This window comes from Paroedura picta, chromosome 10 (assembly GCF_049243985.1).
Source record: "Paroedura picta isolate Pp20150507F chromosome 10, Ppicta_v3.0, whole genome shotgun sequence".
Lineage (NCBI taxonomy): Eukaryota > Metazoa > Chordata > Lepidosauria > Squamata > Gekkonidae > Paroedura > Paroedura picta.
The window spans coordinates 4,328,307-4,356,060 of record NC_135378.1 but is presented as its reverse complement, the minus strand read 5'-3'; the positions used below and the strand labels follow the sequence as shown (position 1 = coordinate 4,356,060).

Here is a 27,754-nt window from a genome sequence, read left to right as displayed (position 1 = left end):
AATTCCTTGAGAGCTTTCTATGAGAGAACTGTTAACATTTTGACCTTGGGGATTGATTCTGAAAATGCTCCTGACACTCCTGTAGATTTGTTGGAGGATTTTAAAAATCCTGGTCACATCTCTGATGTGCTGTGCTATCCCCATCTTTCTGAAACACAGGCTGAAGAACTGTACAATGTGCTCCTGCCTTTCCAGCAAGTGTTTGATGCCAAGCCTGGTAGAACTCACTTGGCAAAGCATGATTTTCAAACTGGTTCTGCTCCTCCTGTTACCTGCCAGCCTTACAGGGTTAGTGAAGCCCATGGCCTAGACATTGCCAAAGAGTTAAATGAGATGTTAGATCTCGATGTCATTGAACCAAGTTCTTCTTCTTGGTCTGCTCCAGTCGTCCTAAAAAGGACGGTGGTGTTAGATTCTGTGTGGATTATAGAAAGTTGAATGCTGTTACTACACCTGATGTGTTTCCTTTACCTAGAGTTGACACCCTGATTGAATTATTAGGCAGAGCAGAGTACATAACTGTTTTTGATCTGACAAAAGGTTATTGGCAAATTCCTTTATCTAAGGAAGCCTCTTTGAAATCTGCATTCATCACACACATGGGTTGGTATCAGTTTAAAGTTCTTCCTTTTGGTTTAAGAAATGCTCCTGCGTGTTTCCAATGTTTGATTAACACTCTGATTAATGACATGTCTACATTTTGCTATGCATACCTTGATATGCAGATGATACCACTCTAATGGTAGAAAGTGAAGAGGAACTAAAGAGCCTATTGATGCGGGTGAAGGAGGAGAGTGCAAAAGTTGGCTTGAAACTCAACATCAAGAAAACGAAGATCATGGCATCCGGCCCTCTCAATTCCTGGCAAATAGATGGGGACTGCAGCAAAGAAATTAAAAGATGCTTGCTCCTGGGGAGGAAAGCTATGGCAAATCTAGACAGCATCCTAAAAAGCAGAGACATCACCCTGCCAACACAAGTGCGTTTAGTCAAAGCTATGGTATTCCCAGTTGCAATGTATGGCTGTGAAAGTTGGACCATAAGGAAGGCTGAGCGTCAAAGAATTGAGGCTTTTGAACTCTGGTGCTGGAGAAGAGTCTTGTGAGTCTCTTGGACTGCAAGGCGAACAAACCGGTCAGTCCTAGAGGAGATCAGCCCTGCTCCTTAGAATGCCAGATCCTGAAGATGAAACTCAACTACTTTGGCCACCTCATGAGAAGGGAGGACTCCCTGGAGAAGAGCCTAATGCTGGGAGCCATCGAGGGCAAAAGAAGAAGGGGACGACAGAGAATAAGGTGGCTGGATGGAGTCACTGAAGCAGTCAGTGAGAACTTAAATGGACTCCGGGGAACGGTAGAGGACAGGAAGCCCTGGAGGATCATTGTCCATGGGGTCGCGATGGGTCGGACACGACTTCGTACCTAACAACAACATTTGTTACTTCAAAATGAGGGTTCAGGTCAGCTTACAACATTTAATACAAACAAGAATTAAAACATTACAATGACTTCGCACCTAACAACAACAATAAGCTTTTATGTCCCTGGCCTGTGTCCTTCTCAACCAACAGTGCAGGGAAAGGACAGTTCCTAGGAACCTTAAAAAAAACTGTTTGTTGGCTTTTTCACTATTTCAGCAGAGCTGCAGTTTGTATTCTGGACTTTCAATCCACTGCCCGCTTTTAAGGAAAAACTTCCCCTCACTGAGCATACTTTTTACATGTTTCTGCAAAGCAACCTGCTTGGCTTGAAAGCTGACCATGGACACCGCCAAACCTGATTTAAATTCTGGGTTCAAGAAGAATTTCTTGGGAAATTTGTCCCTAATCAAGACCGCACAGCAAGTTTAACAAAAATGTATTCCAAACCACGTATTTACCACCAGCAGCCCCCCTCCAAGGTGCTTCTGTACCCCAGGTACCTTTTCATTGGCCTTCTTCAACAGTTCCTTGGCTTCTCTGCTTCCTGCTCTCTCTCTGTGGTGTTGAGCCTCAGCTGCCTTCCTGTTCTCCAGACTGCACTCAGCTGTCAGGGCCACCATCTTCCTGTTGTACTCTTCTTGAAGCTCCCTCTCCATGGTGAAGAACTGCTTCCTGAAGGCCATATCCATCCTTTTCTCCACAAGAGGGGAGAGCCCGTAAGTTGCAATCATGTTTTTCACTAACAGTGCAATCGCTTCTTGGGAAATCTGCATTCGACAGTCCTCCAAATCTCTATCTGCATGGGTCAAGTTTGCTATCTCAAAGCTGTAAAATGGAATTAGGATGTTAAGAATGATTGTTTGGATTACTTCAATGCACTCTATGCGGGGCTCTCCTTGAAAACAACCCAGAAACTACAATTGGTCTAGACTGTAGCAGCCCAACTACTGTCAGGGGCTGGCTGCCAGAAACCTAGGTTTTAAAACAGCTACGCTAACTCCCAGTCTGTTTCTTCACTGAGTTCAAGGTGCTGGTCATGGCTTTTAAAGACCTTCATGACCTGGGACCCACATATTTGAAAGACTATATCATTATGCCTGGTGGACAAGCTCCCTTTTACAGGCCCTGTAGAATTGTGGGAGTTCAGGAAAGGCCCTGATCTCTTTGGGGAGCTCATTCCACCAGGTGGGGGCCAGGACAGAAAAGACTCTGGCCCTAGCTGAGGCTCGACATACTTCTTTGGTGCCAGGGATCACCAGCCAGTTGGTGGTGGCAGAGCATAGAGCTCTTTGCGGGGGGGAGGGGTGTAGGCAGAGAGGCAGTTTCTCAGCTACACTGGATCTAGGCCTTGAAGGTGATTACCAAAACCTTAAGCCTGATCCAGAGTTCAACTGGGAGCCAGTGTAGTTGCTGGAGGGCAGGTTGGATGTGGACTTCCCACGGTGTATTTGTGAGGATCTAGGCTGCAGCACTCTAGTCTAGAGATGACCATCACATGGATCACTGTGGCTAAGTGTTCCAGGGCCAAGTAGGACACTACTAGCTTGGTTTGGCCTGCTGCGCTACTTTCATGACCTTGGGCCTCCATGGAGAGGGAGGGAGGCATTGAGGATCACACGTAGGTTTCTGGCGGAGTGAGCTACTGATAGCTGCACCCTGGCGAGGTTAAGGTAGGTGCGCTTCCTCATTTAGACCCTTCCTGCCCAGCCATAGGACCTCCATCTTTGAAGGGCTGAGCTTCAGATAACTCTGCTTGAGCCACCTGATCACAGCTTCCAGGCATCTGGCTAAGGATTCAGGGGGAGAATCAGGGCTGCACTGCCCCATTTTTTATTCCCTGCTTCATGGCACAAAAAAGCATATAAAGGTAGAAAAAGGCTTACTCTTGCAAGGATTGAAGCATGTTCTCCGACTCTTCAAAAAACATGATGTCAATAATGTGGTCATTCAATAAGATGTCCTCGTGGTTGGTGCTGCCCAAATTCAGGTGGGAATGTTCCTGTTTATAATCTGGGGAGGAGTCTTGTTCTGCCTCCTGAATTCCATGTTTAGATCATGCCATATGGTTTGGGAAATAGGATAAAATATTGTTGTCAAACAGCAAAAATTACAGATCACAATAATGATATACGAGCATCTCAAGATAAATAGATCATATCCCTCTTCAGTCCCACCCCTCTTCATTGTTCCTTTAAAGTTTGGAACTTTTTGGTCACTGTTATTATTTCTTGGAAATGACTGAGTAATTTGGTTTATTTGCTGCTGCTGTGCTTTAATTAATAACATCAATATTAATTATTTAATCTGTAACCCTAATTTTATCCAGGCTTTGTCCTTCAACAATGCAATGAAACTGACATTTGTTGAAGCCATCCTGTATTTCAACTATCATCCATGTTTCAAAATCTAACCACCGTTAAAACAAACTATTGTACCTTGACACGACTCACAATAATGGGTTTAAATTATGGGCAGAAAGGTATTGACTGGATATTAGGAAATCATTCTTTTACAGTCAGAGTAGTTCAGCAGAGGAATCAGCGGGTGAGGTGGTGAGTCTTCAAGCAGCAGCTGGGCAAACACTTCTCAAGGATGCTTTAGTCAGATTCTGCACTGAACAGGGAGTGAGACTAGATGTCCTCTGTGGCTCCTTCCAATTCTATTTTTCTGTGATTCTATAAAATGTCCTTATGGCGCAGAGTGGTAAGCGGCAGAAATGCAGTCTGAAGCTGTCTGCCCCCTGAGGCTGGGAGTTCGATCCCAGCAGCCAGCTCAAGGTTGACTCAGCCTTCTATCCTTCTGAGGTCAGTAAAATGAGTACCCAGCTTGCTGGGGGGTAAACGGTAATGACTGGCAAACCACCCCGTATTGAGTCTGCCATGAAAACGCTGGAGGGCGTCACCCCAAGGGTCAGACGTGACTCGGTGCTTGCACAGGGGATACCTTTACCTTTACCTTTAAATTCTCAGTACATTTTCAAGGCTATTTTTTAGTGCTTCAGTGATGAGCTTTGGTGGCCTTTGGGGTCAGTTGATGTTGTTGGAGTGGGATGTATTTGTCTATTTTTTGGTTAGGGGAGGGGCTGTGGCAATTCATCTTGACCTGCGGAAGGGCTCAGCTAAAAGAACCAGGCAGGAGATGATGGGAAAGGTTGATACTGGGGAGTCCTGCCAGTCTGAGTAAATGATACCAACCCTGATGGACTGGAGGGGGTGGGGGGTCTAATTCAGTATAAGGCAACTTCATTGGTATTGCTTTCATCTCTTGATTACTTATGGGGTTAATGTTTAGAATTTCAGTTTGAATGTTTTCTACTTTATTGTTCATTTTTAATTGTGTATTTTAACTTTGTAAGACAGCTGGGTAGGTTTGTTTGTAGAAAGGGGGAGAGAGATAAATGTAGTAAGTAACTGAATTACTCCACCTGGTGCTCCCTCAGAACTCGCCGGATTCTATAGGCAGTCCGCAAAATCATACTGGTCAGCACAAAAGAAACAATAAAAGCAGCAAAGAATCCCAAAGCATGGGTGCCATGACTCAGCAATATCTGAAAAGAAAAGCAACACACATTACTGTGGCACCTGCATTAACATGGGGAGAACCAGAACAGGAACAAGAGCAAAAAGTCTGCAAAAAAGACGTCATGTTTTGAGTTTCTGCATGTGTCACTGTTTTCCTCATGGAAGAGCCACTATAGTGTTTTTGATTTTGCATGCACTTACCCCTCATAGCGGCAAGTGTGCCTTTTCCATGTCATTTCCGTGCAGTATTTAAACATACCTTTACTACAACTTTTCCTTTATGACGGAGGATTCCTTTTTTTACATTCATAAATGTTACTGTGGTTTTGGTCTCCTTCCCTGTGCCACTGTATACCAATGAGTGAATGGACAGCCCCTAGTCCCTCGACCACCAATGGGAGCTCAAGGTCCCAGCTGCTGATTCTCTGGTGAACGAGGTGGGCTGCCTTCACTATAGGGAAGTAGAGCCTCTGACTGCATAGAATCACGAGGACTACAAAACTGTAGCTTTTCTGTAGAACTGTAGGACACAGGTAATTAATTATGTGCAGCGGCAGTCAACCTCTGAGCAGTGACCATGGCGGGGGCTGTTGTTTGACAGTTTATCTGGCTACCAAAGTGGAGGGGTCTTCCCTGTGCTGCCTTCTGTGGGCTCAGCGAATGTCTGTAATGCCGGTTACCTCTTGAAGGAGAATGAGGAAACAGACTATGGGTGGGGGCTCCCATTTTTGACTGGCTCACCAGTGATTTAAAAAAAAACTTCATGGGTATGTGTGGTGGGAAACTGTGGTTTGATGTGGTCCATCCTGCCCATTCTCTATGGGGAGAACTATACCTCAGAGGGGGAAAAGTGGTACTGTTGGCATTCAAAAAGCTGTGTGCCTCCAAAGAAATTTCTTGTTGAAGTCTCTATGCTCATGAACTATATTTCCCATAAGGCCCTGCCAGTACCATGTGCCAAAATGGCACTCAGACATTTAAACTGACCATAGCCTAACAATGAGCATCTAGCACAATGGAGGAAATATCCCTCCCACTTAAAGATTTGCTGTCATAACTGTTTCAAATGCATAATCATTTGCTATCTTCTATTCTGGTGTGCAAAAAACACAATGGGGTATCAGAGCACAGACATAAATGGGAACATTTTTAAAAAGGACAATTTTAAAGGGTCAATGAACTGACTTTGGTGAAAAGTGGTACATCCATAATACCCCAATGAATACAAAATGAGGGGAATATCTTCTGCCTGCTTTGGTACACCCACAAAGCAGTGCTAATAAAGTTGAGAATCTCCAAGATGGTGATACAAATAAACCAAAGCAAGCACTGCATACAAAGAAACAAATTTATGGATGCTTTAGGATGCTTTGGGCTGATCCTGTGTTGAACAGGGAATTGGACTAGATGGCCTGTATGGCCCCTTCCAAATCTATGATTCTATAAAATTAAGGGTTACAAGAAATTTGGCCAATTTAGTGCACATCAGCAAGGTGACCCCATTATTCATAGAATCGTAGGAAAATGGAAGGTACCTCCTGGGTCATCTAGTCCAACCCTCTGCACTATGCAGGACATTTACAATTGCTCATCTACTATAACCTGCCATCTCCTTGAACCTTCACAGAATCAGCCTCTCCATCAGATGGCTAACCAGCCATTTCATAGAATCATAGAGTTGGAAGGGGCCATAGAGGCCATCTAGTCCAACCCCCTGGTCAACACAGGATCAGCCCAAAGCATCCTAAAGCATCCAAGAAAAGCGTGTATCCAACCTTTGCTGGAAGATTGCCAGTAAGGGGGAGCTCACCACCTCCTTAGGCAGCCTATTCCACTGCTGAACTACTCTGACTGTGAACATTTTTTTCCTGATATCTAGCCTATATCGTTGTACTTGTAGTTTAAACCCATTACAGATTGCTGCCTTTAATATCGGCTCCATTATCTTCCCCACAACAGAGGTAAGACTCATTGGTCTGTAGTATCCCGAGTCATCCTTCCTCCCTTTTTTGAAGATCGGAATAACCTTTGCTTTCTTCCAGTCCTCCGGGACATCTCCAGTCCTTAAAGAAGTCCTGAAGATGATGGACAAGGGTTCTGCAAGTTCTCCGGAAAGTTCTTTGAGCACTCTCGGATGCATTTCATCCGGCCCTGGGGATTTGAACTGATCCAGTGCAGTTAAATGCCTCTCGACAACCTCTCTATCCATGTCAACCTGCCACCCAGACACTATCCCTTGGCTACTGCCATCTCTAGATGTGCCTAAACCCTTTGACCTGTGGGAAAAAACAGATGTAAAATAGGCGCTGAGCCTTTCTGCTTTCTCTGCATCCTCCGTTAGAGTTTGTCCATCTGCACCCAACAGTGGGCCTATTGCCTCCTTTACTTTACGTTCCTCACATAACTGAAAATTTTTTTCTTGTTAAATACTCTTGTTAAATTTTTTCTTGTTAAATTTTTTCTTGTTTTAAATATTCGAAGATGGTTATCAGATCCTCTACTCATCTCCTCTCCAGGCTAAACAGACCAAGCTCCCCGAACCTTTCCTCATATGTCTTGGTCTCCAAACCCCTTGCCATCTTTGTTGCCCTTCTCTGGACACACTCCAGTTTCTTTATATCTTTTTTCAGTTGTGGTGCGCAAAACTTAACATAGTACTCCAAGTGAAGCCGAACCAGAGCAGAGTAAAGCGGTACCATGACCTCACATGATCTCGACACGATACTCCGTTCGATACAGCCCAAAATCTCATTTCTTTTTTTAGCCACCGAGTCACACTGCTGACTCATGTTCAGTGTATGGTCTACTAAGACTCCTAGATCTTTTTCACACATACTACTGCCAAGACAATTTTCCCACATCCTTCATTGATGTAAATAGTTTTTCTGACCTAAATGCAGAACTTTACATTTTTAGCTATTGAACTTAATTTTATTCAGTTGAGCCCACTTCTCGAGCCTATCAAGATCATCCTGTATTCTGATACTGTCTTCTGTTGTGTTTGCTACTCCTCCCAATTTAGTATCATTTGCAAATTTAATAAGTACCTGCTCTAATCCCTCATCCAAATCATTTATAAATATGTTGAACAACACAGGCCCCAGGTCACACTTCTCCAAGAGGATGCTGAACCCTTTGGATATGATCTGTCACCTAGTTATTGATCCACCTGACAAAATAAGCATCCATACTGCATTTTACCAACTTGTTATCAAAAATATCATGTGGAACCTTATCATAGAATCATAGAATAATAGAGAATAATAGGATAATCATAGAAGGGACCTCTTGGGTCATATAGTCAAAAGCTTTACTGAAATCTAGATAAACTATGTCCACAGCAATCCCCTGATCACTTTCTCAAAAAAAGACATAAGGTTGGTCTGACATGACTTGTTCTTGCAAAACCCATGCTGAGTCTTAGAAATCACTGCTGTCTGTTCCAGCTGCTCAAGGACTGACTGTTTGATGATTTGTTCCAAAATTTTGCCAGCTACAGACGTCAAACTGAATTCTCTTTTTTCTCTTCCTTGTAGATGGGGACAACATTCACTCGCCTCCAATCATCTGGCACCTCACCTCTTCTCCAAGAAGTATCAAAAATAATGGACGTTCAGAAATTACATCTGCAAGTTCTTTTAGTGCCCTTGGATGCAATTCATCTGGCCCAGAAGACTTTTTCATTTAAAGAAACTAGATGTTCATAGACTGCCCCCACAGTGATCCTAGGCCATTTAAGCTACTAACTAATGATTGTAGGGAGAGTGTTAGAAAAGCTAAAGCTCAATATAGGCTAGAAGAAGAAGAAGAGTTGGTTCTTACATGCCGCTTTTCCCTACCCGAAGGAGGCTCAAAGCGGCTTACAGTCGCCTTCCCATTCCTCTCCCCACAACAGACACCCTGTGGGGTGGGTGAGGCTGAGAGAGCCCTGATATCGCTGCTCCGTCAGAACAGTTTTATCAGTGCCGTGGCGAGCCCAAGGTCACCCAGCTGGTTGCATGTGGGGGAGTGCAGAATCGAACCCGGCATGCCAGATTAGAAGTCCACACTCCTAACCACGACACCAAACTGGCAAGAAGTGCTAAACAGAGTAAAAAAAGGCTTCTTTAGTTATATTTCCCTTTATACTTCCCTTTGCAGAAGACCATTCCCATCCCCCCTGATGTGATACGTTTTTGCCACATTGAACACTATTTCCCTTACAAGAGAAGACTGAGGAGAAATAGGAATTAACCAGTTCAGCCCTCTCTTCATCATCTGCTATAAATTCACTTTCTTTTCTTCACAGTGGTCCCACAGAGTCCCTACTCTTTTTCTTACTTGAAATAAGCCTTTTTTGCTCTGTTTAGCACTTCTTGCTAGCCTAAGCTCACATTGAGCTTTAGCTTTTCTAATACTCTCCCTACAATCATTGGTTAGTTGCTTAAATTCCACACGCCTGGTTTGAATAGGGCAATTTTCCCTAATCAACTCCATTCAAGAAAGACTGGCAGGAACAGAGGTCAAATGGGGGAGTGATGAAGATAACTGTAGATAGGAACACTGCAGATTTAAAGGGAAAGGCACATATGCAGGGAACTATTAACTTACAGGAAAGTTCAAAAACTAAAAGCCTGGTGTACTCGTATGAATGACTGAGTTGTCTCTACACTAATGGGAAACAAGCAGGAAGAACTAGAAGTCCTAATAAAGGAAGGAGACTATGAACTAAAAGGCATTATAGAAACCTGGTGGGATAACACAACTGGAATAATAGGATTGAGGGGTCCAATTTATTTAAAAGGGACACACAAATAAAGAGGGGGGACTAGCACTATATGTTAACAATAAATATACCTGTGAGGAAATATATGTGTCTAAGCATGAGAGGTCAGCTGAGAGTCTTGGGGTAAAAATAAAAGGAGTAGGTAATAATAGTGGTATTATGGTAGGGGGTCTGTTATAGACTGCGAGGGCAGGCAGAGGACTTGAGATGCTCCTAAACCAGATTACAAATTTCTCAGAGAGATGGGACTTAGTGGTCATGGGAGATTTTAATTGCCCAAATATCAGTTGGAAGACCAGCTCTGCTAAAAAAGTCTAATAAATTTTTAAAAAAATATTTTATTTATTTTTATTGTATATGAAGCGCTTACAGAAAGATGAAAAGAAAAAGAAACAACCAGCTAGCAAAATAATTGTTGATACATGTGAGAGTATAGTCTGTTATTATCTTTAAAAGTACATATTCAGTTCCCATCGCATATTAGTTCTAATCTAAAAGTTACTGCTGTCTTTCTTAGCAAAGTAACTGTTGATACATATGAGAATATAATCTGTTATTATCTTAAGTAATATATAGTCAGTTCCCATCGTATGTTGGCCCTAACCTAAAAGTTGCTGCAGTCTTTCCTAAGAAAGACCAGGTAATTGCTCCACTGTTCGTCACATTCTTCAGGTGGTCACAAAAGATGGAATTGTGCTCTTTTCCATGATGTATCTGCTGGCAGGTCTTGAAATATTTGTGCTTCTTGATCCACCAAACTCAGTGGCGTCGCCTGATGCTTTTTGGGTAGAGTATTTCTTTCAGCCTTACTGTCAGGGCCCACAAAGATGTCTCTTGGTTGTTTCTTGCGTGCAGTCACCTTTGAATAGACTCTGTATACTTTGTAAATCCGAATCTCTTCTTCCTCTTAACAAATTCTTAAGCTCTTTCTTTTGTTTGTTTTAACGAGTGTATTTAGCCTGCTTGCCTCCCGTCTGAAGAAAGAATTCCCTTGTAAATTGGTTAGGGGGGGCTAGTGCCTGGCTTTAAAGAAGAGGAAAACAAACAGAGAACTCACAGCCTTTGCGTTGTTGATTCGTCAGACTTTGGCTGGAAACAGATAATCTGGGAAGAATGCAGGATTTTATGCGGCTGGTCGTTTCAAGCTTAGAAAATTGTTTACGACATTATGGCCCTGAGCACAGGCAGCGGGGATCCGGACAACTTAGTCTCCGCAGATCTGTAGGACCCTCAGGATGTAGATCTGTAGACCCTCAGGATCTGTAGATCCTCAGGATGTAGACCCGCAGATCTGTAGGACCCTCCTGGTTCCTGGGGCGACCAGTGAGCGAGATTCACACATCCTGCTCAGGTCTGCCAGGTGCTTCTGCTTGGATCCGGACAACTTAGTCTCCGCAGATCTGTAGGACCCTCAGGATGTAGATCTGTAGACCCTCAGGATCTGTAGACCCTCAGGATGTAGACCCGCAGATCTGTAGGACCCTCCTGGTTCCTGGGGCGACCAGTGAGCGAGATTCACACATCCTGCTCAGGTCTGCCAGGTGCTTCTGCTTGGCTCGGGAGCTCGTTACGGAACGGGCTAGCATGCCACCATCTTCAGTCATCTCCTCAAAAAGTCTAATAAATTCTTGACTGGTCTTGCTGATAACTTCATTGCCCACAAAGTGGAAGGGGCAACCTTAGACTTGACTATTACCAATAGAGAAGAACTGGTTGACAAGGTATAGAATCATAGAATCATAGAGTTGGAAGGGGCCATACAGGCCATCTAGTCCAACCCCCTGCTCAACGCAGGATTAGCCCTAAGCATCCTAAAGCATCCAAGAAAAGTGTGTATCCAACCTTTGCTTGAAGACTGCCAGTGAGGGGGAGCTCACCACCTCCTTAGGCAGCCTATTCCACTGCTGAACTATGACTGTGAACATTTTTTTACTGATATCTAGCCTATATCGTTGTACTTGAAGTTTAAACCCATTACTGCGTGTCCTCTCCTCTGCAGCCAACAGAAACAGCATCCTGCCCTCCTCCAAGTGACAACCTTTCAAATACTTAAAGAGGGCTATCATGTCCCCTCTCAACCTCCTTTTCTCCAGGCTGAACATTCCCAAGTCCCTCAACCTATCTTCATAGGGCTTGGTCCCTTGGCCCCAGATCATCTTTGTCGCTCTCCTCTGTACCCTTTCAATTTTATCTACGTCCTTCTTGAAGTGAGGCCTCCAGAACTGCACACAGTACTCCAAGTGTGGTCTGACCAGTGCCATATACAATGGGACTATGACAGCTTGTGATTTTGATGTGATGCCTCTGTTGATACAGCCCAAAATGGCATTTGCCTTTTTTACCGCTGCATCACACTGCCTGCTCATGTTTAGTTTACAATCCACAAGTACCCCAAGGTCTCATTCACACACAGTGTTACCTAGAAGCGTATCCCCCATCCAGTAGGCATGCTTTTCATTTTTCTGACCCAGATGCAGAACTTTACACTTATCTTTATTAAATTGCATCTTGTTCTCATTTGCCCATTTTTCCATTGTGTACAGATCTCGTTGAACTCTGTCTCTATCTTCCGGAGTATTTGCCAGTCCTCCCAATTTGGTGTCATCTGCAAACTTGATGAGTAGTCCCTCCACCCCCTCATCTAGATCATTAATAAATATGTTAAAAAGTACCGGGCCCAGCACTGAGCCCTGAGGTACCCCGCTACTCACCAGTCTGATGAAAAACCATTGACAACAACTCTTTGAGTGCGGTTCTCTAACCTATTCCCTATCCACCTGACTATCTGAAAATCCAGATTGCAGTCCTTCAATTTATCCATTGGAACATCATGGGGAACCTTGTCAAAAGCTTTACTAAAATCCAAGTAAATGACATCAACCGAATTTCCCCGATCCAGCAAACCTGTTACTTGGTCAAAAAAGGAAACCAGGTTGGTCTGGCAGGACCTGTTGGAGACAAATCCATGCTGACTTCCTTGGATCACCAAATTGTCCTCCAGATATTTGCAGATCACTCCCTTTAATATCTGCTCCATTATCTTCCCCACAACAGAGGTCAGACTCACTGGTCTGTAGTTTCCCGGGTCATCCTTCCTCCCTTTTTTGAAGAACGGAATAACATTTGCTCTCTTCCAGTCCTCCGGGACATCTCCAGTCCTTAAAGAGGTTCCGAAGATGATGGACAAGGGCTGTGCAAATTCTCTGGAAAGTTCTTTGAGTACTCTCGGGTGCATTTCATCCGGACCAGGGGATTTGAACTCATCCAGTGCAGCTAAATGCCTCTCGACAACCTCTCTATCCATGTTAACCTGCCACCCAGACACTGTCCTTTGGCTATGGCCATCTCTAGATGTGCCTAAACCCTTTGACCTGTGGGAAAAAACAGATATAAAATAGGCACTAAGCCTTTCTGCTTTCTCTGCATCTTCCGTTAGAGTTTGTCCATCCGCACCCAACAGTGGGCCTATTGCCTCCTGTACTTTACGTTTGCTCCTCACATAACTGAAAAATCTTTTCTTGTTACAATGGGCTTCCCTGGCCAATCTTAGCTCACTCTCAGCTTTGGCCTTTCTGATGATTGATCTACAGTGCCTAGTAACGTGTAGGTACTCTTCTTTAGAGCTCTGTCCTTCCCTCCATTTCCTGAACATTTTCCTTTTCTTGTTCCTCTTGAAGTTCTCTGTTCATCCAAATAGGCTTCTTAGAGCTCCTGCAGTGTTTTCGTCTTTCTGGGATAGTCATTGATTGAGCATGCAATAGCTCCTGTTTGAGTAGCACCCACCCTTCACATGCTCCCTTCCCTTCCAGCATTCTCGTCCATGGTATGACACTCATCATGTCTCTGAGTTTATTAAAGTTTGCCCTACGAAAATCCAACATCTGCGTCTGGCTACAAGCTTCCTTGGCTCCCCATCTCAAAAGGAATTCTATGAGGACATGGTCACTTCCCCCTGTGTCCCCACCTCCTTCACCTCATCCACCAACTCTTGCCTGTTGGTCAGTATTAAGTCCAGTATTGCTGAACCTCTTGTGGGCTCATCTACCATTTGATAAATGAAATTGTCAGCCAGGCAGGTCAGAAACTTGCATGACTGAGGACCCTTCGCAGAGTTTGTTTCCCAGCACACATCTGGGAAATTGAAGTCACCCATGATAACAAGGTCCTGCCGCTTGGATATTTTCTCTAGCTGCTCACAAAATGCAGCATCCACATCCTCTCAGTCAGGCGGTCGGTAGCAGACACCAACCACCACACTGTTTGTTTTCCCCTCGCTTATTTTCAAGGTGTGGGTACACTTGGTAGTAGTGACCATGTGATTTTGGACTTTATGATCTTGGAGAAGAGAAAAGCTGTACGTAGTCACAGATGCAGGCTGGACATCAGAAGAGTAAATTTTAACAAACTTAAAGTAATGTGGGATAGAATCCCGTGGTCAGAAAAACTTAAAGGAATGGAATTCCAAGAAAGTTTTTGGGATGCTGTCTAGATTTGCCATAGCTTTCCTCCCCAGGAGCAAGCGTCTTTTAATTTCTTTGCTGCAGTCCCATTTGCAGTGATCTTGGAGCCCAGGAAAATAAAATCTGTCACTATCTCCATTTCTTCCCCATCTATTTGCCAGGAATTGAGAGGTCCGGATGCCATGATCTTTGTTTTCTTGATGTTGAGTTTCAAGCCAACTTTTGCACTCTCCTCCTTCACCCGCATCAACAGGCTCTTTAGTTCCTCTTCACTTTTTGCCATTAGAGTGGTATCATCTGCATATCTGAGGTTGTTGATATTTCTCCCTGCAATCTTGATCCCAATTTGTGACTCCTCTAATCCCGCCTTTCTCATGATGTGCTCCGCATACAAGTTAAATAGGCAAGGCGACAGTATACAGCCTTGCCAAACTCCTTTCTCAATATGAACCAATCAGTGATTCCATTTTCGGTTCTCACTGTTGCTTTTTGACCTGCATATAGGTTTCTCAAGAGTCAGATAAGATACTCCGGTATTCCCATCTCTTGAAGAACTTGCCACAATTTGTTGTGCTCCACACAATCATAGGCATAGTCAATGAAGCTGAAGTAGATGTTCTTCTGGAACTCTCTAGCTTTCTCCATGATCCAGCATATGTTGGCAATTTGATCTCTAGTTCCTCTGCCTCTTCGAAATCCTGCCTGTACTTCTGGAAGTTCTCGGTCCACATATTGCTGGAGCCTAGCTTTTAAGATTTTGAGCATAACATTGCTAGCATGAGAAATGAGTGCAATGGTGCGGTAGTTAGAACATTCTTTGGCATTGCCCTTCTTTGGGATTGGAATGTAAACTGACCTTTTCTAATCCTGTGGCCATTGTTGAGTTTTCCAAATTTGCTGGCATATTAAGTGTAGCATTTTACTGCATCGTCTTTTAAGATTTTGGAATGCTGTCACCACCACTAGCTTTACTGTTGCTCAGACTTCCTAAGGCCCATTTGACTTCACATTCCAGGTTGTCTGGCTCCAGGTCAGTAACTACCGCATCGTGGTTAAGCTCACTCTTGTATAGTTCCTCTATATAACTTTTTTTTAAAATCTCTTCTGCTTCTGTGAGGTCCCTACCATTCTGTGAGGTCCCAACAGAGAATGAGGTGGCTGGATGGAGTAACTGAAGCAGTAGGTGCAAATTTAAATGGACTCCGGGGAATGGTAGAGGACAGGAAGGCCTGGAGGATCATTGTCCATGGGGTCGCGATAAGTCGGTCACGACTTCACACCTAACAACAACAACAATTTGGATTTTCACATAGGTGGATAGGGAATTGGTTAGAGAACCGCACAAAGAATTGATGTCAATGGTGTTTCATCAGAATGGAGGGAGGTGAATTGCGGGGTACTTCAGTGCTTGGTGCTCAGTCTGGTACTTTTTAACATATTTATTAATGATCTAGATGAGGGGGTGGAGGGACTACTCATCAAGTTTGCAGATGACACCAGATTGGGAGGACTGGCAAATACTCCAGCTTTTGGGCTGTATCAACAGGGGCATCACATCAAAATCACAAGATGTCAAAATCCCATTGTATACGGCATTGGTCAGACCACACCTGGAGTACGGTGTGTTGTTCTGGAGGCCTCACTTCAAGAAGGACGTAGATAAAATTGAAAGGGTACAGAGGAGAGCGACGAGGATGATCTGGGGCCAAGGGACCAAGCCCTATGAAGATAGGTTGAAGGACTTGGAAATGTTCAGCCTGGAGAAAAGGAGGTTGAGAGGGGACATGATAGCCCTCTTTAAGTATTTGAAAGGTTGTCATTTGGAGGAGAGCAGGATGCTGTTTCTGTTGGCTGCAGAGGAAAGGACATGCAGTAATGGGTTTAAATTACAAGTACAACGATATAGGCTAGATATCAGGAAAAAGATTTTTCACATCACAGTAGTTCAGCAGTGGAATAGGCTGCCTAAGGAGTTGGTGAGCTCCCCCTCACTGACAGCGTTCAAGGAAAGATTGGATACACACTTTTCTTGGATGCTTTAGGATACTTGGGGCGGATCCTGTGTTGAGCAGGGGGTTGGACTAGATAGCCTGTATTGTTGTTGTTATGTGCGAAGTCGTGTCCGACCCATCGCGACCCCATGGACAATGATCCTCCAGGCCTTCCTGTCCTCTACCATTCCCCGGAGTCCATTTAAGTTTGCACCTACTGCTTCAGTGACTCCATCCAGCCACCTCATTCTCTGTCGTCCCCTTCTTCTTTTGCCCTCGATCGCTCCCAGCATTAGGCTCTTCTCCAGGGAGTGCTTCCTTCTCATGAGGTGGCCAAAGTATTTGAGTTTCATCTTCAGGATCTGGCCTTCTAAGGAGCAGTCAGGGCTGATCTCCTCTAGGACTGACCGGTTTGTTCGCCTTGCAGTCCAAGGGACTCGCAAGAGTCTTCTCCAGCACCAGAGTTCAAAAGCCTCAATTCTTTGACGCTCGGCCTTCCTTATGGTCCAACTTTCGCAGCCATACATTGCAACTGGGAATACCATAGCCTTGACTAAACGCACTTTGGTTGGCAGGGTGATGCCTCTGGTTTTTAGGATGCTGTCTAGATTTGCCATAGCTTTCCTCCCCAGGAGCAAGCGTCTTTTAATTTCTTTGCTGCAGTCCCCATCTGCAGTGATCTTGGAGCCCAGGAAAATAAAATCTGTCACTATCTCCATTTCTTCCCCATCTATTTGCCAGGAATTGAGCGGGCCGGATGCCATGATCTTTGTTTTCTTGATGTTGAGTTTCAAGCCAACTTTTGCACTCTCCTCCTTCACCCGCATCAACAGGCTCTTTAGTTCCTCTTCACTTTCTGCCATTAGAGTGGTATCATCTGCATATCTGAGGTTGTTGATATTTCTCCCTGCAATCTTGATCCCAATTTGTGACTCCTCTAATCCCGCATTTCTCATGATGTGCTCTGCATACAAGTTAAATAGGCAAGGCGACAGTATACAGCCTTGCCGAACTCCTTTCTCAATTTTGAACCAGTCAGTGATTCCATGTTCAGTTCTCACTGTTGCTTCTTGACCTGCATATAAATTTCTCAAGAGACAAATAAGATGCTCTGGTATTCCCATCTCTTTAAGAACTTGCCACAATTTGTTGTGCTCCACACAATCAAAGGCTTTAGCATAGTCAATGAAGCAGAAGTAGACGTTCTTCTGGTACTCCCTTCTGGAAGTTCTCGGTCCACATATTGCTGGAGCCTAGCTTGTAGGATTTTGAGCATAACTTTGCTAGCATGAGAAATTAGTGCAATGGTGCGGTAGTTTGAACATTCTTTGGCATTGCCCTTCTTTGGGATTGGAATGTAAACTGACCTTTTCCAATCCTGTGGCCATTGTTGAGTTTTCCAAATTTGCTGGCATATTGAGTGTAGCAGTTTTACTGCATCGATTTTTGAATAGTTCAACTGGAATGCTGTCACCACCACTAGCTTTATTGTTGCTCAGACTTCCTAAGGCCCATTTGACTTCACATTCCAGGATGTCTGGCTCCAGGTCAGTAACTACCCCACTGTGATCATCAGGTACGTTAAGCTCGCTCTTGTATAGTTGTTCTGTATAATTTTGCCACCTTTGTTTAATCTCTTCTGCTTCTGTGAAGTCCCTACCATTTTGGTCCCTTATCATACCCAACTTTGCATGAAACGTTCTCTTCATATCTCCAATTTTCTTGAAAAGATCTCTGGTCCTCCCCATTCTATTGTTTTCTTCTATTTGTTTCACTGTTCATTTAAGAAGGCATTCTTATCTCTTCTAGCTTTTCTCTGGAATTCTGCATTCAATTGGGTGTATCTTTCTCTTTCTCCCTTGCCTTTCACTTCCCTTCTCTCCTTAGCTATTTGTAAAGCTTCCTCAGACAGCCATTTTGATTTCTTGCATATCCTTTTCTTTGGGATGGTTTTAGTTGCTACCTCTTGTACAATGTCGCGAACCTCCGTCCATAGTTCTTCAGGCACTCTGTCTATCAGATCTAATTCCTTAAATCTATTTGTCACCTCTACTGTGTATTCGTCTGGGATATGATTTAGTTCATACCTGAGTGGCCTAGTGCTTTTCCCTACTTTCTTCAATTTAAGCCTAAATTTTGCAACAAGAAGCTCATGATCTTAGCCACAATCAGCTCCTGGTCTTGTTTTTATTGACTGGATAGAACTTTTCCATCTTTGGCTGCAGAGCACATAGTCAATCTGATTTCTGTGTTGACCGTCTGGTGATGTCCATGTGTAGAGTCGTCTCTTGGGTTGTTGGAAAAGAGTGTTTGCTATGACCATTGTATTCTCTTGACAAAATTCTACCAGCCTGTGCCCTGCTTCATTTTGTACTCCAAGGCCAAACTTGCCTATTATCCCGGTTATCTTTTGGCTTCCTACTTTAGCATTCCAATCCCCCATGATGATAAGCACATCATTTTTTGGTGTTGCTTCTAGAAGGTGTTGTAGGGCTTCATAGAACTGGTCAACTTCATCCTCTTCAGCAGCAGTGGTTGGGGCATAAACCTGGATCACTGTGATGTTGAATGGTTTGCCTTGGATTTGAACTGAGATCATTCCGTCATTTTGTGGATTGTATCCCAAGACTGCTTTTCCTACTCTCTTATTGATTATGAAGGCTACTCCATTTCTTCTGCGAGATTCTTGTCCACAGTAGTATACCTGATGGTCATCTGAATTAAATTCACCCATTCCTGTCCATTTGAGTTCACTGATTCCTAAAATGTCGATGTTCAGTCTTGTCATTTCTTGTTTGACCACGTCCAGCTTACCTTGATTCATGGATCTGACGTTCCAGGTTCCTATGGAATAAAAATCTTTACAGCATCGGACTGTCTTTTCGCCACCAGTTACTTCCACAACTGAGCGTCCTTTCGGCTTTGGCCCAGTCGCTTCATTCATTCTGGCGCTACTCGTACTAGCCGTCTGCTCATCCCCAGTAGCACATTGGACACCTTCTGACCTGAGGGGCTCATCTTCCGGCGTCATATCGTTATGCCTATTGGAACTGTCCATAGAGTTTTCATGCCAAAGATACTGGAGTGGTTTGCCATTTCCTTCTCCAGTGGATCACCTTTTGTCAGAGCTCTCAGCTATGACCTGTCCGTCTTGGGTGGCCCTGCACGGTATAGCTCATAGCTTCACTGAACTACGCAAGCCCCCTTGCCACAACAAGGCAGCGATCCTTGAAGGGGGAGATAGCCTGTATGGCCCCTTCCAATTCTATGATTCTGTGATTCTGAATAACAATGGCGAGATCTAAGCCTGGGGAGCCCAGATTCACAGTTCAGTTCATACACCAGTTCCCTTTGAAGTGACTTAACCAGGACCAGCCTCAGTTTCAGCAAGAATAAAACACCAACATAGCCAGTAACCTTTCCAGAATAAATGTGAGTTTTGTTTTCCTCTGTGATAACCCGCCACCATCTGAATCTGAACATATAAATAAAACGGGAAGAGGGTGTTGGGAGGAGTTGGGACTCCTCGCCTACCAATCAGGTAGGGAGTCACAACTGTCCCATCCCTTATTGGATGTCTGTCGAACTAACAGCCAATCAGGAAGGATGTCCTGCTGCTGGCAGATATGGGTCAGATTGCCTTTATTGGCATAAAATGGCAAAGCATAAAACTAAAACAATTCCAGTTATAGATTCCTTCATGGAAAGATTTTCATTTAAAATTGCCAGCAAAGACTTAGCTACTTTTACAATTATTGCTGAGTCCCTCACAGTTAATATCATTTTAATCCAATGTTTCTCATCAACACAAAAGGATCTCAGTTTCATCAAATAATTAACTAAAGACACACCAATAGTATGTTGTATAATATGTCAGGGACACTACAAACAGTATCTCTCCTGAGGGGGGATCTTCAAAAATTGACTTCGGGTGAAATTTGGGGGAAAGATGTTTACGCGAGCTAATAGAAATGCTCTTCTTAATGGGTGTGCTACCAAAATTTGGAGATACAAGGGCATGGCTTTGTATGTTAAAGGAATATCCCAGAAACTGGGAGAACATACGTTGTTATTACAGGTTCCTAAAACCTGAGCATCCTGATCTTCTAATTTCTGTGATATTGATTTTAGAATCATAGAATCATAGAATCATAGCCCGCTCCTACATATCTATACATTTCTTTTATTATTATGGTCATAGACCAGCAAAATCAAAACTATTTCAGTTACAGAAATAATATGGCTAAAACATGGTTTTACTCATAAAATAGCATTATGTTACTTAGACTATGAGTCTGCTAAAATACAATTTAAAACTAAATGGAAATATAGGTAATTTTTCTAATTGCTCTCAGGGTCTGTTAAGTTTTAGTCAACTTCCGCCTTTTGCCCGCTTCTGCTTTGACTGTCCATGGCCAAGACTGGCTGGTCCACTCAGGGAAGGGCTGGAGTCTAAACGGGATGCTGAGAGAGGCTACGCTGCAACTATGATTTTCTTCCCCTTGGCAGCAGGTGTTAGGAAGCTCCCCTCGCTGTCCTGGCTTCTCAGGCAGCCAGCAGAAGGCCACATGCACACTTCTTGCCTGCCATGCCCTCCTGGACTCACCCGGGCACTGGGAAGGCTGCTGCATATTCTCCCCCCACCCTGACACCCCCGCAGACCCCCACCTGTGGCTCCTCACCCACTTTTTGGGCGAACTTTGCCACTGTGTCCTCCTCCCGGCTCTCCCCGCTCTGGCAGGGAGGGGGGCTGCCTCCCCCTTCCTGCCCGCTTTTAAGAGGGCATAACTACTAGTTTTACATACCCTTGAAACTGAAACCTGAACTTAACTGGGAAGGTCTGGATGAGCCACAACAGGAATTCCCTCCATCCACAAAACTACCATAAACTAACAAAGAGAAGAAAGGAAAGTGCTTGCGGGAGAAAGGGGAGTTCCTTACCTTTGTCTTCTTTTCTCCTCTTATTTTTAATGATGCTGTCAGTGGATCAAACTGAGAATTGTTCTGAAAACAGGGATGAAAAAGAAAAGATAAATGTATCAGTTGTTTTCAGTCAGCATAGTCTAACTTGACACCCAGATCATCTTTTCAGAAGAGGGTCATCCCATTTCTCCCCTCATAAAATGATGCAAATTTCAGACAAAGGCAGAATTCAATAGCTAAATGGAAAAATTATTTATATATTATTTCTTAAACTTTTATACCTCCATTCCCTTAGGCTCATGGCGGTTTACAAGATAAAATTGCAATAAAACCTATAGTTAAAGCCAGGGGTAGTCAAACCGCGGCCCTCCAGATGTCCATGGACTACAATTCCCAGGAGCCCTTGCCAGCATTCACCAGCGAATGCTGGCAAGGGCTCCTGGGAATTGTAGTCCATGGACATCTGGAGGGCCGCAGTTTGACTACCCCTGGTTAAAGCCATTAAAACCAATCTACACTATCAACATTATCAACGTTAGGCAACAGGCGAGCACTAACTAACCCCCCCCCCAAACCGCCCCACGTTAGGGACATCAGGTGAGGCAATCAGATAATTCAGATGAACCCAGGGAGCCCTGATCTAATGTCGGGACCACCCGCCCTGGCCTCAACCATATGCCTGGCGGAGGAGCTCCATCTTGCAGGCCCTGCAGAAAGCTGTTAACTCCGGCAGGGCCCTTAGCTCTTCCTGGAGCTCATTCCACCAGGTTGGGGCCAGGGCCGAAAAAGCCCTGGCCCGGGTTCAGACCAGGCAAACATCCTGAGGGCCCGGAACCACCAGTAGGTTTGCACCTGCAGAGCGAAGGGCCCTGCGGGGGGCATAAGCAACCAAGCGGTCCCGTAGGTAGGCAGGACCCAGGCCGCGTGTAGCCTTAAAGGTTAAAACCAAAACCTTGAACTTGATCCGGAAACAAATTGGCAACCAGTGCAGATGTTGGAGTACCAGCTGAATGTGGGCCCTCCAAAATACCAGATCATAGCCACACCAAGCATATACTTCCAAAGAAGCAACAAGGAGATACCACCAGCTATAAATAAGGGTGTTGCAAACCAAAGGGAGAGTGACCAAAGGGCTCTTGAAAGCTGCAGGACCCCCTCCCATGAGAGAGCTGCCTCAGACTGTAGCTACTGGAGGCTTCTCTGTTTCTCTTAGGGCCGTCTTATCCCTGCATGACTTAGCAGTCAACACCCGAGACATGAAAGACAAGCACGACTGAAGGCAGCAACCAAGGCCGAAATCTTCAGGTCACCATGCAATGGTTAATTTATATTCAGATTAGAAGTTGATATACATGCATTTCAAACCTTTTTATCCCTCCTTCCTTCAAAAGTAATGTGACAAAGATTTGAAATGCAGAAAAATAGAGCCAGAAGGGATCTCAAGGGTCATCTAGTTCAATTGCCTGCACCCATCCCTCACACACCCCAGACACCACCTGATCTATGCCCAGAGAAAGGCAAAACACCCCCAGGATCCCCGGAGAAAATTTCCTTCCTGACTACAAAGTGGCAACTGGCATTATCTTGGGCAGGCAAGCAAGGGCCACAAGAGCCAAGTACTGCTACTCCTTTCCTGCCCTCTCTGCCTAAAAGTCATACAATCAATATTTCCGTCAGATGTCATCTAGCCTCTGCTTAAAAACCTTCAAAAGAGCCTGCCACCTCCCAAGGAAAGGCTGTTCCACTGAGGAGCCCCTAGTGTATACATTTGACCTCTGAAATACCACCTTACTTGTTTCTACCACCTCTTAAACAGATGATCCTGCCAGTACAGCAGTTACACAGCCACAGCGAGGAATATTTGTACTCAGACTATATTCCTGATGAATGCTTCCTAAGTGCAGAACTTCCAAATATCCAGCAAGCTCTGTGGCAGAATAGGAAATTGGAGCAGGGTTCCCCTTGGCCTCATCTGATACTCTAACTTAGCGGTCCCCAACCGCTGGTCCGGGGACCAGTATCGGTCCATGGATCAGTCAGTACCGGGCCACAGGTCCTCCTCCCCAACTGCTGCCTCGGGGGCTGCCCTGCCACTCTGCTGCCAGCTCACCTTTAGCATTCTCCAGCGGCCACCATGACTGGGGCTCCCCCTCGGTGTGGCACTGTGCAGCTGCTGCTGGCAGCACCCCCCAGTGGGCGGCAGGAAGTCAGGGGCATCGGCAGGAAAGCAAGTGGAGCAGAGGCTCAGGCAGTGGCGATGTCCTTTGACAAAAGACTACCCCCCCCCCCCCGGGCCTCAGTAAAATTGTCAAGTGTTGACTGGTCCCTGGTGATAAAAAGATTGGGGACCACTGCTCTAACTCCTACGCCACGCCCATACAGAACTGTACATAACAATTAGTATATTGAAAAAAGGGAAATACCAGCGATGATCGGAAAGTCAGTCTAGCAGGCAGAATTAACACTCCAGCATTGCCTGATTCCTCCTCATTAACCACGGCAACGTAGTCCAGTAAATAATGTTCCCCAACTGAAAGTAAAGGGAAGGAAAGGTGTGTGAAAATGCTCATATACTTTTGTCCCCACATACCCTCTAAGACTCCATCTTAGATACAGAACCCCTTTAAGACCAACAAAGACCAACAAAATGCATGCACATAAAAGTTTACACCCAGAATTAAACTTTGTTGGTCTTAAAGGTGCCACAGGACTCAAACCTTGTTCTATTGCAGTGGTTCTCAACCATCCTCATGCCGCAACCCCAACTGTGGCGGAGGCGGTGTGCACATGCACGAGGGTCCGCAGCAATCATCAACATTACGACCCCGCAGGAAGGGGCCAGGTGACCCCAAATGCGGTCGGGACCCCAAGGTTGAGAACCACTGTTCTACTGCATACACAAGAAAGCTTACAGTCAGATTTAAACTTTGTTGGTCTTAAATATGCCACTGGATTCAACTGTTATGCACAGCTCCTATTCTATTGTTCTATTGCTTCAAACCAACACAGCGACCCACCAAAATCTATCTTGGATATAGAGAAGAAATAATCTGCTGATACACAATAACACCAAAGTCATGTTTGGTGTAGAGACAGTTTGGTGTAGTGGTTAGGAGTGCGGACTTCTAATCTAGCATGCTGGGTTTGATTCTGCACTCCCCCACATGCAGCCAGCTGGGTGACCTTGGGGTGCCACGGCACTGATAAAACTGTTCTGACAAGCAGTAATATCAGGGCTCTCTCAGCCTCACCCACCTCACAGGGTGTCTGTTGTGGGGAGAGGAATGGGAAGGTGACTGTAAGCTGCTTTGAGCCTCCTTTGGGTAGAGAAAACCAACCTTCACGCAGTGCCCCTTGCACGTGACAGATGGGATTCTCACAAATGTTTGTGTGGACTGAGCAGTGTCTGGCAGCAACTGGAAGGTGATATGATCACCTTCTTCAAATACTTGAGGGGCTGCCATATAGAAGATGGATCAGAGTTGTTTTCTCTTGCCCCAGCACCTTGGGCCAGGACCAATGGGTTTAAATTAATTCAAAAGAATTTTTGGCTAAACATCTGGAAGAAGTTCCTGACAGAACAAACTCAGTGGAACCTCGGGAGGTGGTGGGTTCTCCTTCCTTGGAAGTTTTTAAGCAGAGGCTAGAGAGTCATCAGCCAGAAATGCTGATTCTATGAACTTAGGCAGATTGTAAGTGGGTGGGCAGGAAGGGATGTGCCAGTGTTTGTCTCTTGTGGCCCTTCCTTGCATACTCAGGGAATTGCTAATTGCTGCTGTGGGTAGGTGAATTTCCTCCAGGCCAGACTGGATTCTGGAGATTTTGGGGATGAGGGTCATTTTGCCATGAAACTGGGGTCACCGTGAGTGAGCAGGTAGTTGTGAGTTACTGCATTGTGCAGGGGTTTGAACTAGATGACCCTGGAAGTCCCTTCCAACCCTATGATTCTCAATGTTCTAAGGTATTGAAGCCAAATTACATGTCTGGCTGGGAATCCAAAATCAGATCCCCAAAGGAGTCGTTCAGCTGTAAAAACTGTCAGGCAGGGGAGGAGTGAAATCCCAACTGAGACAGTCATGCTGTGTAACTGTTAAATTCTTCCCCCTCACATCTAGAACTGTTGACTCAAAAGGCTCCCCCACCCCCAAAACCAATACTATAGCTGTAACCGTAAAACATTTACTGCATTAGCCATGCGCCATCACAATCATGCCTACTACATCATGCCTGGTACATAATCCATATATAATTAAATATTTATATAAATATATATATTGATAGCTCTTTTCTACTAGTACCAACATGGCAACCCATCTTGATCTCCATTCCATTGGGAGGGGGGGAATGCACGTACCATGCAAAATTTGCATTCTGAATGTCTGAAAGCCATCAGCTGTCTGATTACCCTTTGCTCCTTGAACATGGAGACCTGTGATGTTATCTACTAAAACAAGGTCCGTGACATTGAATGCAGGCTGGGTGTTTGTGTTGTTAATCAGGAGTTTCACATAAGTGCTTTGAGGTTCGTGGTCAGTTTGAACCTGCAGAATAAAACCAATGGAAATATTAGCCAACAGCCCTTAACATTAGATTAAAACAACAATGCACAAAGTTCCAAGCAACTTTCCTCTGGTATTGTTTTCATGAAAAGAAGCCATTAGAAGCTGCAGTCTGGGGATGGGGTGGGCTTTAATTCATTTTCTCTTTCCCAAGCTACTTTTCTTCCAGAGGGGAATGTATTTCTACCTGCTTATATGGAGATAAGCAGCTTGAAAAGAGCAATTCTGAGACGGGGTGAGCTAACAGCAAAAGAGGCATCAGCCCTTTTCTGCATTTGCCTCCCAACAGCAGTGGTTTCTTTCCATTTAAGGGGGGTGGACCACTGGGGAAAAGTTGCACAAAAGTCTGCCTAATATGCAGCTCACACAATTCAGTTCTGGCATGGAATGAGTCAATGATCATTGCTGTTTTTCTGAGGGCATTTGGAGCAACTCATAAATATTACCAACTCCCATTTCAAAATCTCAAGATGATTTTAATCTCCATGACAGCAAGCCGTTGCATGGGAAACTGAATAACAGAAAGCCATCCGTCATGTAATGTGAATGTAAGAGAACAGCACATGCAGAGACAGGACTGAATGAATACGAGCAGTGGAACATCCCAGAGAGGCACAATTCAGCAGAACAGCCTTGCTAATCAGGCAGAACACTGACAGCCAGAGGGACAGGCAGGCTCACAATGGACTCCCTTCTGTGTTGCTCCATTTCATTGTCTAGATTGGGAAAGGCACGGGATACAAAATCTTACAATGCAGATTCTGGCCCTGGACCTGAATGTTAATAAATGTTTCTTTGTGTGAATGTGTGTTTTATTTCTGATTCAGCACAACCATTTGGGGACCCATTTTGAGAAAATACTGTTCGGTGCAGAGTTACTTTCTGGCTGACCATCCTGGAGGAAGAGGATAAAGTCCCCACTTTCCCTCTGTACTGGCCCCTCCCCTACCAAGCTCTTCTTCTATTGATTCCTATTATACTGAAAACAGCACACAACTCTGCACTGGAGACCACTGAATGTTTGCCAGGGGTATGTTATTACAATTAGCCAGAACTAAAGATAACTTGCTTTATTTTTTGAGGTGTTTAAAGGTCAAAGTAAAGGTATCCCCTGTGCAAGCACTGGGTCATGTCTGACCCTTGGGGTGACGCCCTCTAGCGTTTTCATGGCAGACTCAATACGGGGTGGTTTGCCAGTGCCTTCCCCAGTCATTACCGTTTACCCCCCAGCAGCAAGATGGGTACTCATATTACCGACCTCGGAAGGATGGAAGGCTGAGTCAACCTTGAGCCGGCTTCTGGGATTGAACTCCCAGCCTCATGGGCAGACAGCTTCAGACTGCATGACTGCTGCCTTAACACTCTGCGCCACAAGAGGCTCTATTTGAGGTGTTTACTTGATGTTAAAGCTTTATAGAAGCCATTAGTATTCAGACCACGATTTTATAGCTGGGCACAGCCTCTCTAATTGTGGCTGTCTGAGAAAATCCTCCTTGTGCCCAAACAATTCCACCACAAAGCAGAGGTTCAACAGAATGCTGCAGCTGGAACAGTGGCCAGCATCCTTGTAAATTGCCGGAACTTTGTGGTAATAGGAAACAAAAATACACACACCCTCTTCTGTAACGATTCCTGATTTAGCAGTTCAGTTATCTTATTTTCTAACATTGGTACCAGTATGTTCAATTGATGAGGGTGATAAAGAGCCTCTAATAACCCTCTGAGGAAGCACCTAAGGAGGGGAGCTCTGATGCATGAAAGCTTGAGCTGGAATGAATGCTGTTAGCCTTCAAGGTGCTATTGGATTTGTCTGTTTCCCTGGCTTTTAATATGCTTCCCCACATCAGAAGGTCCTAGATGGGAGTGTAGACCTCTAGACAAGCTTCTGGTCCTTAAACCTTTGAATAATTGAACATCTAATAAAGAAGTGTGGTCCATCATCTGCCGATACCTAAATCTGAGGATTGGGGCCAAAGTTACACTAAGCAGAATTTCCTACAAACTTGTGAAACTCTCCAGGTTTGCAGAAAAATCTGAAATGTTAAAAAATACATTGGGGGTTAAATTTTAAAAATGTTGTTTCTGCATGCAGACGTCATTCGCTTGCCAGCTGCT

General features: G+C 44.6%; 1 protein-coding gene across 5 annotated transcripts in view; it reads right to left on the bottom strand.

Moving 5' to 3' along the window:
- Positions 1-27,754, bottom strand: part of EVC2 (EvC ciliary complex subunit 2) — a 90,699-nt gene that overhangs the window by 49,652 nt on the left and 13,293 nt on the right. For 3 of the 5 annotated variants that reach the window (XM_077300720.1, XM_077300725.1, XM_077300724.1), the window contains exons 5-10: positions 25,435-25,621; positions 23,504-23,610; positions 21,099-21,161; positions 4,845-4,967; positions 3,304-3,455; positions 1,921-2,245 (exon numbers count right to left, since the gene is read on the bottom strand). In XM_077300720.1, coding sequence (XP_077156835.1) covers positions 1,921-2,245; positions 3,304-3,455; positions 4,845-4,967; positions 21,099-21,161; positions 23,504-23,610; positions 25,435-25,621 — 957 coding nt within the window. The remainder of the gene's footprint in view (positions 1-1,920; positions 2,246-3,303; positions 3,456-4,844; positions 4,968-21,098; positions 21,162-23,503; positions 23,611-25,434; positions 25,622-27,754) is intronic. The other 2 variants (XM_077300723.1, XM_077300721.1) reach the window with 2 other exon arrangements.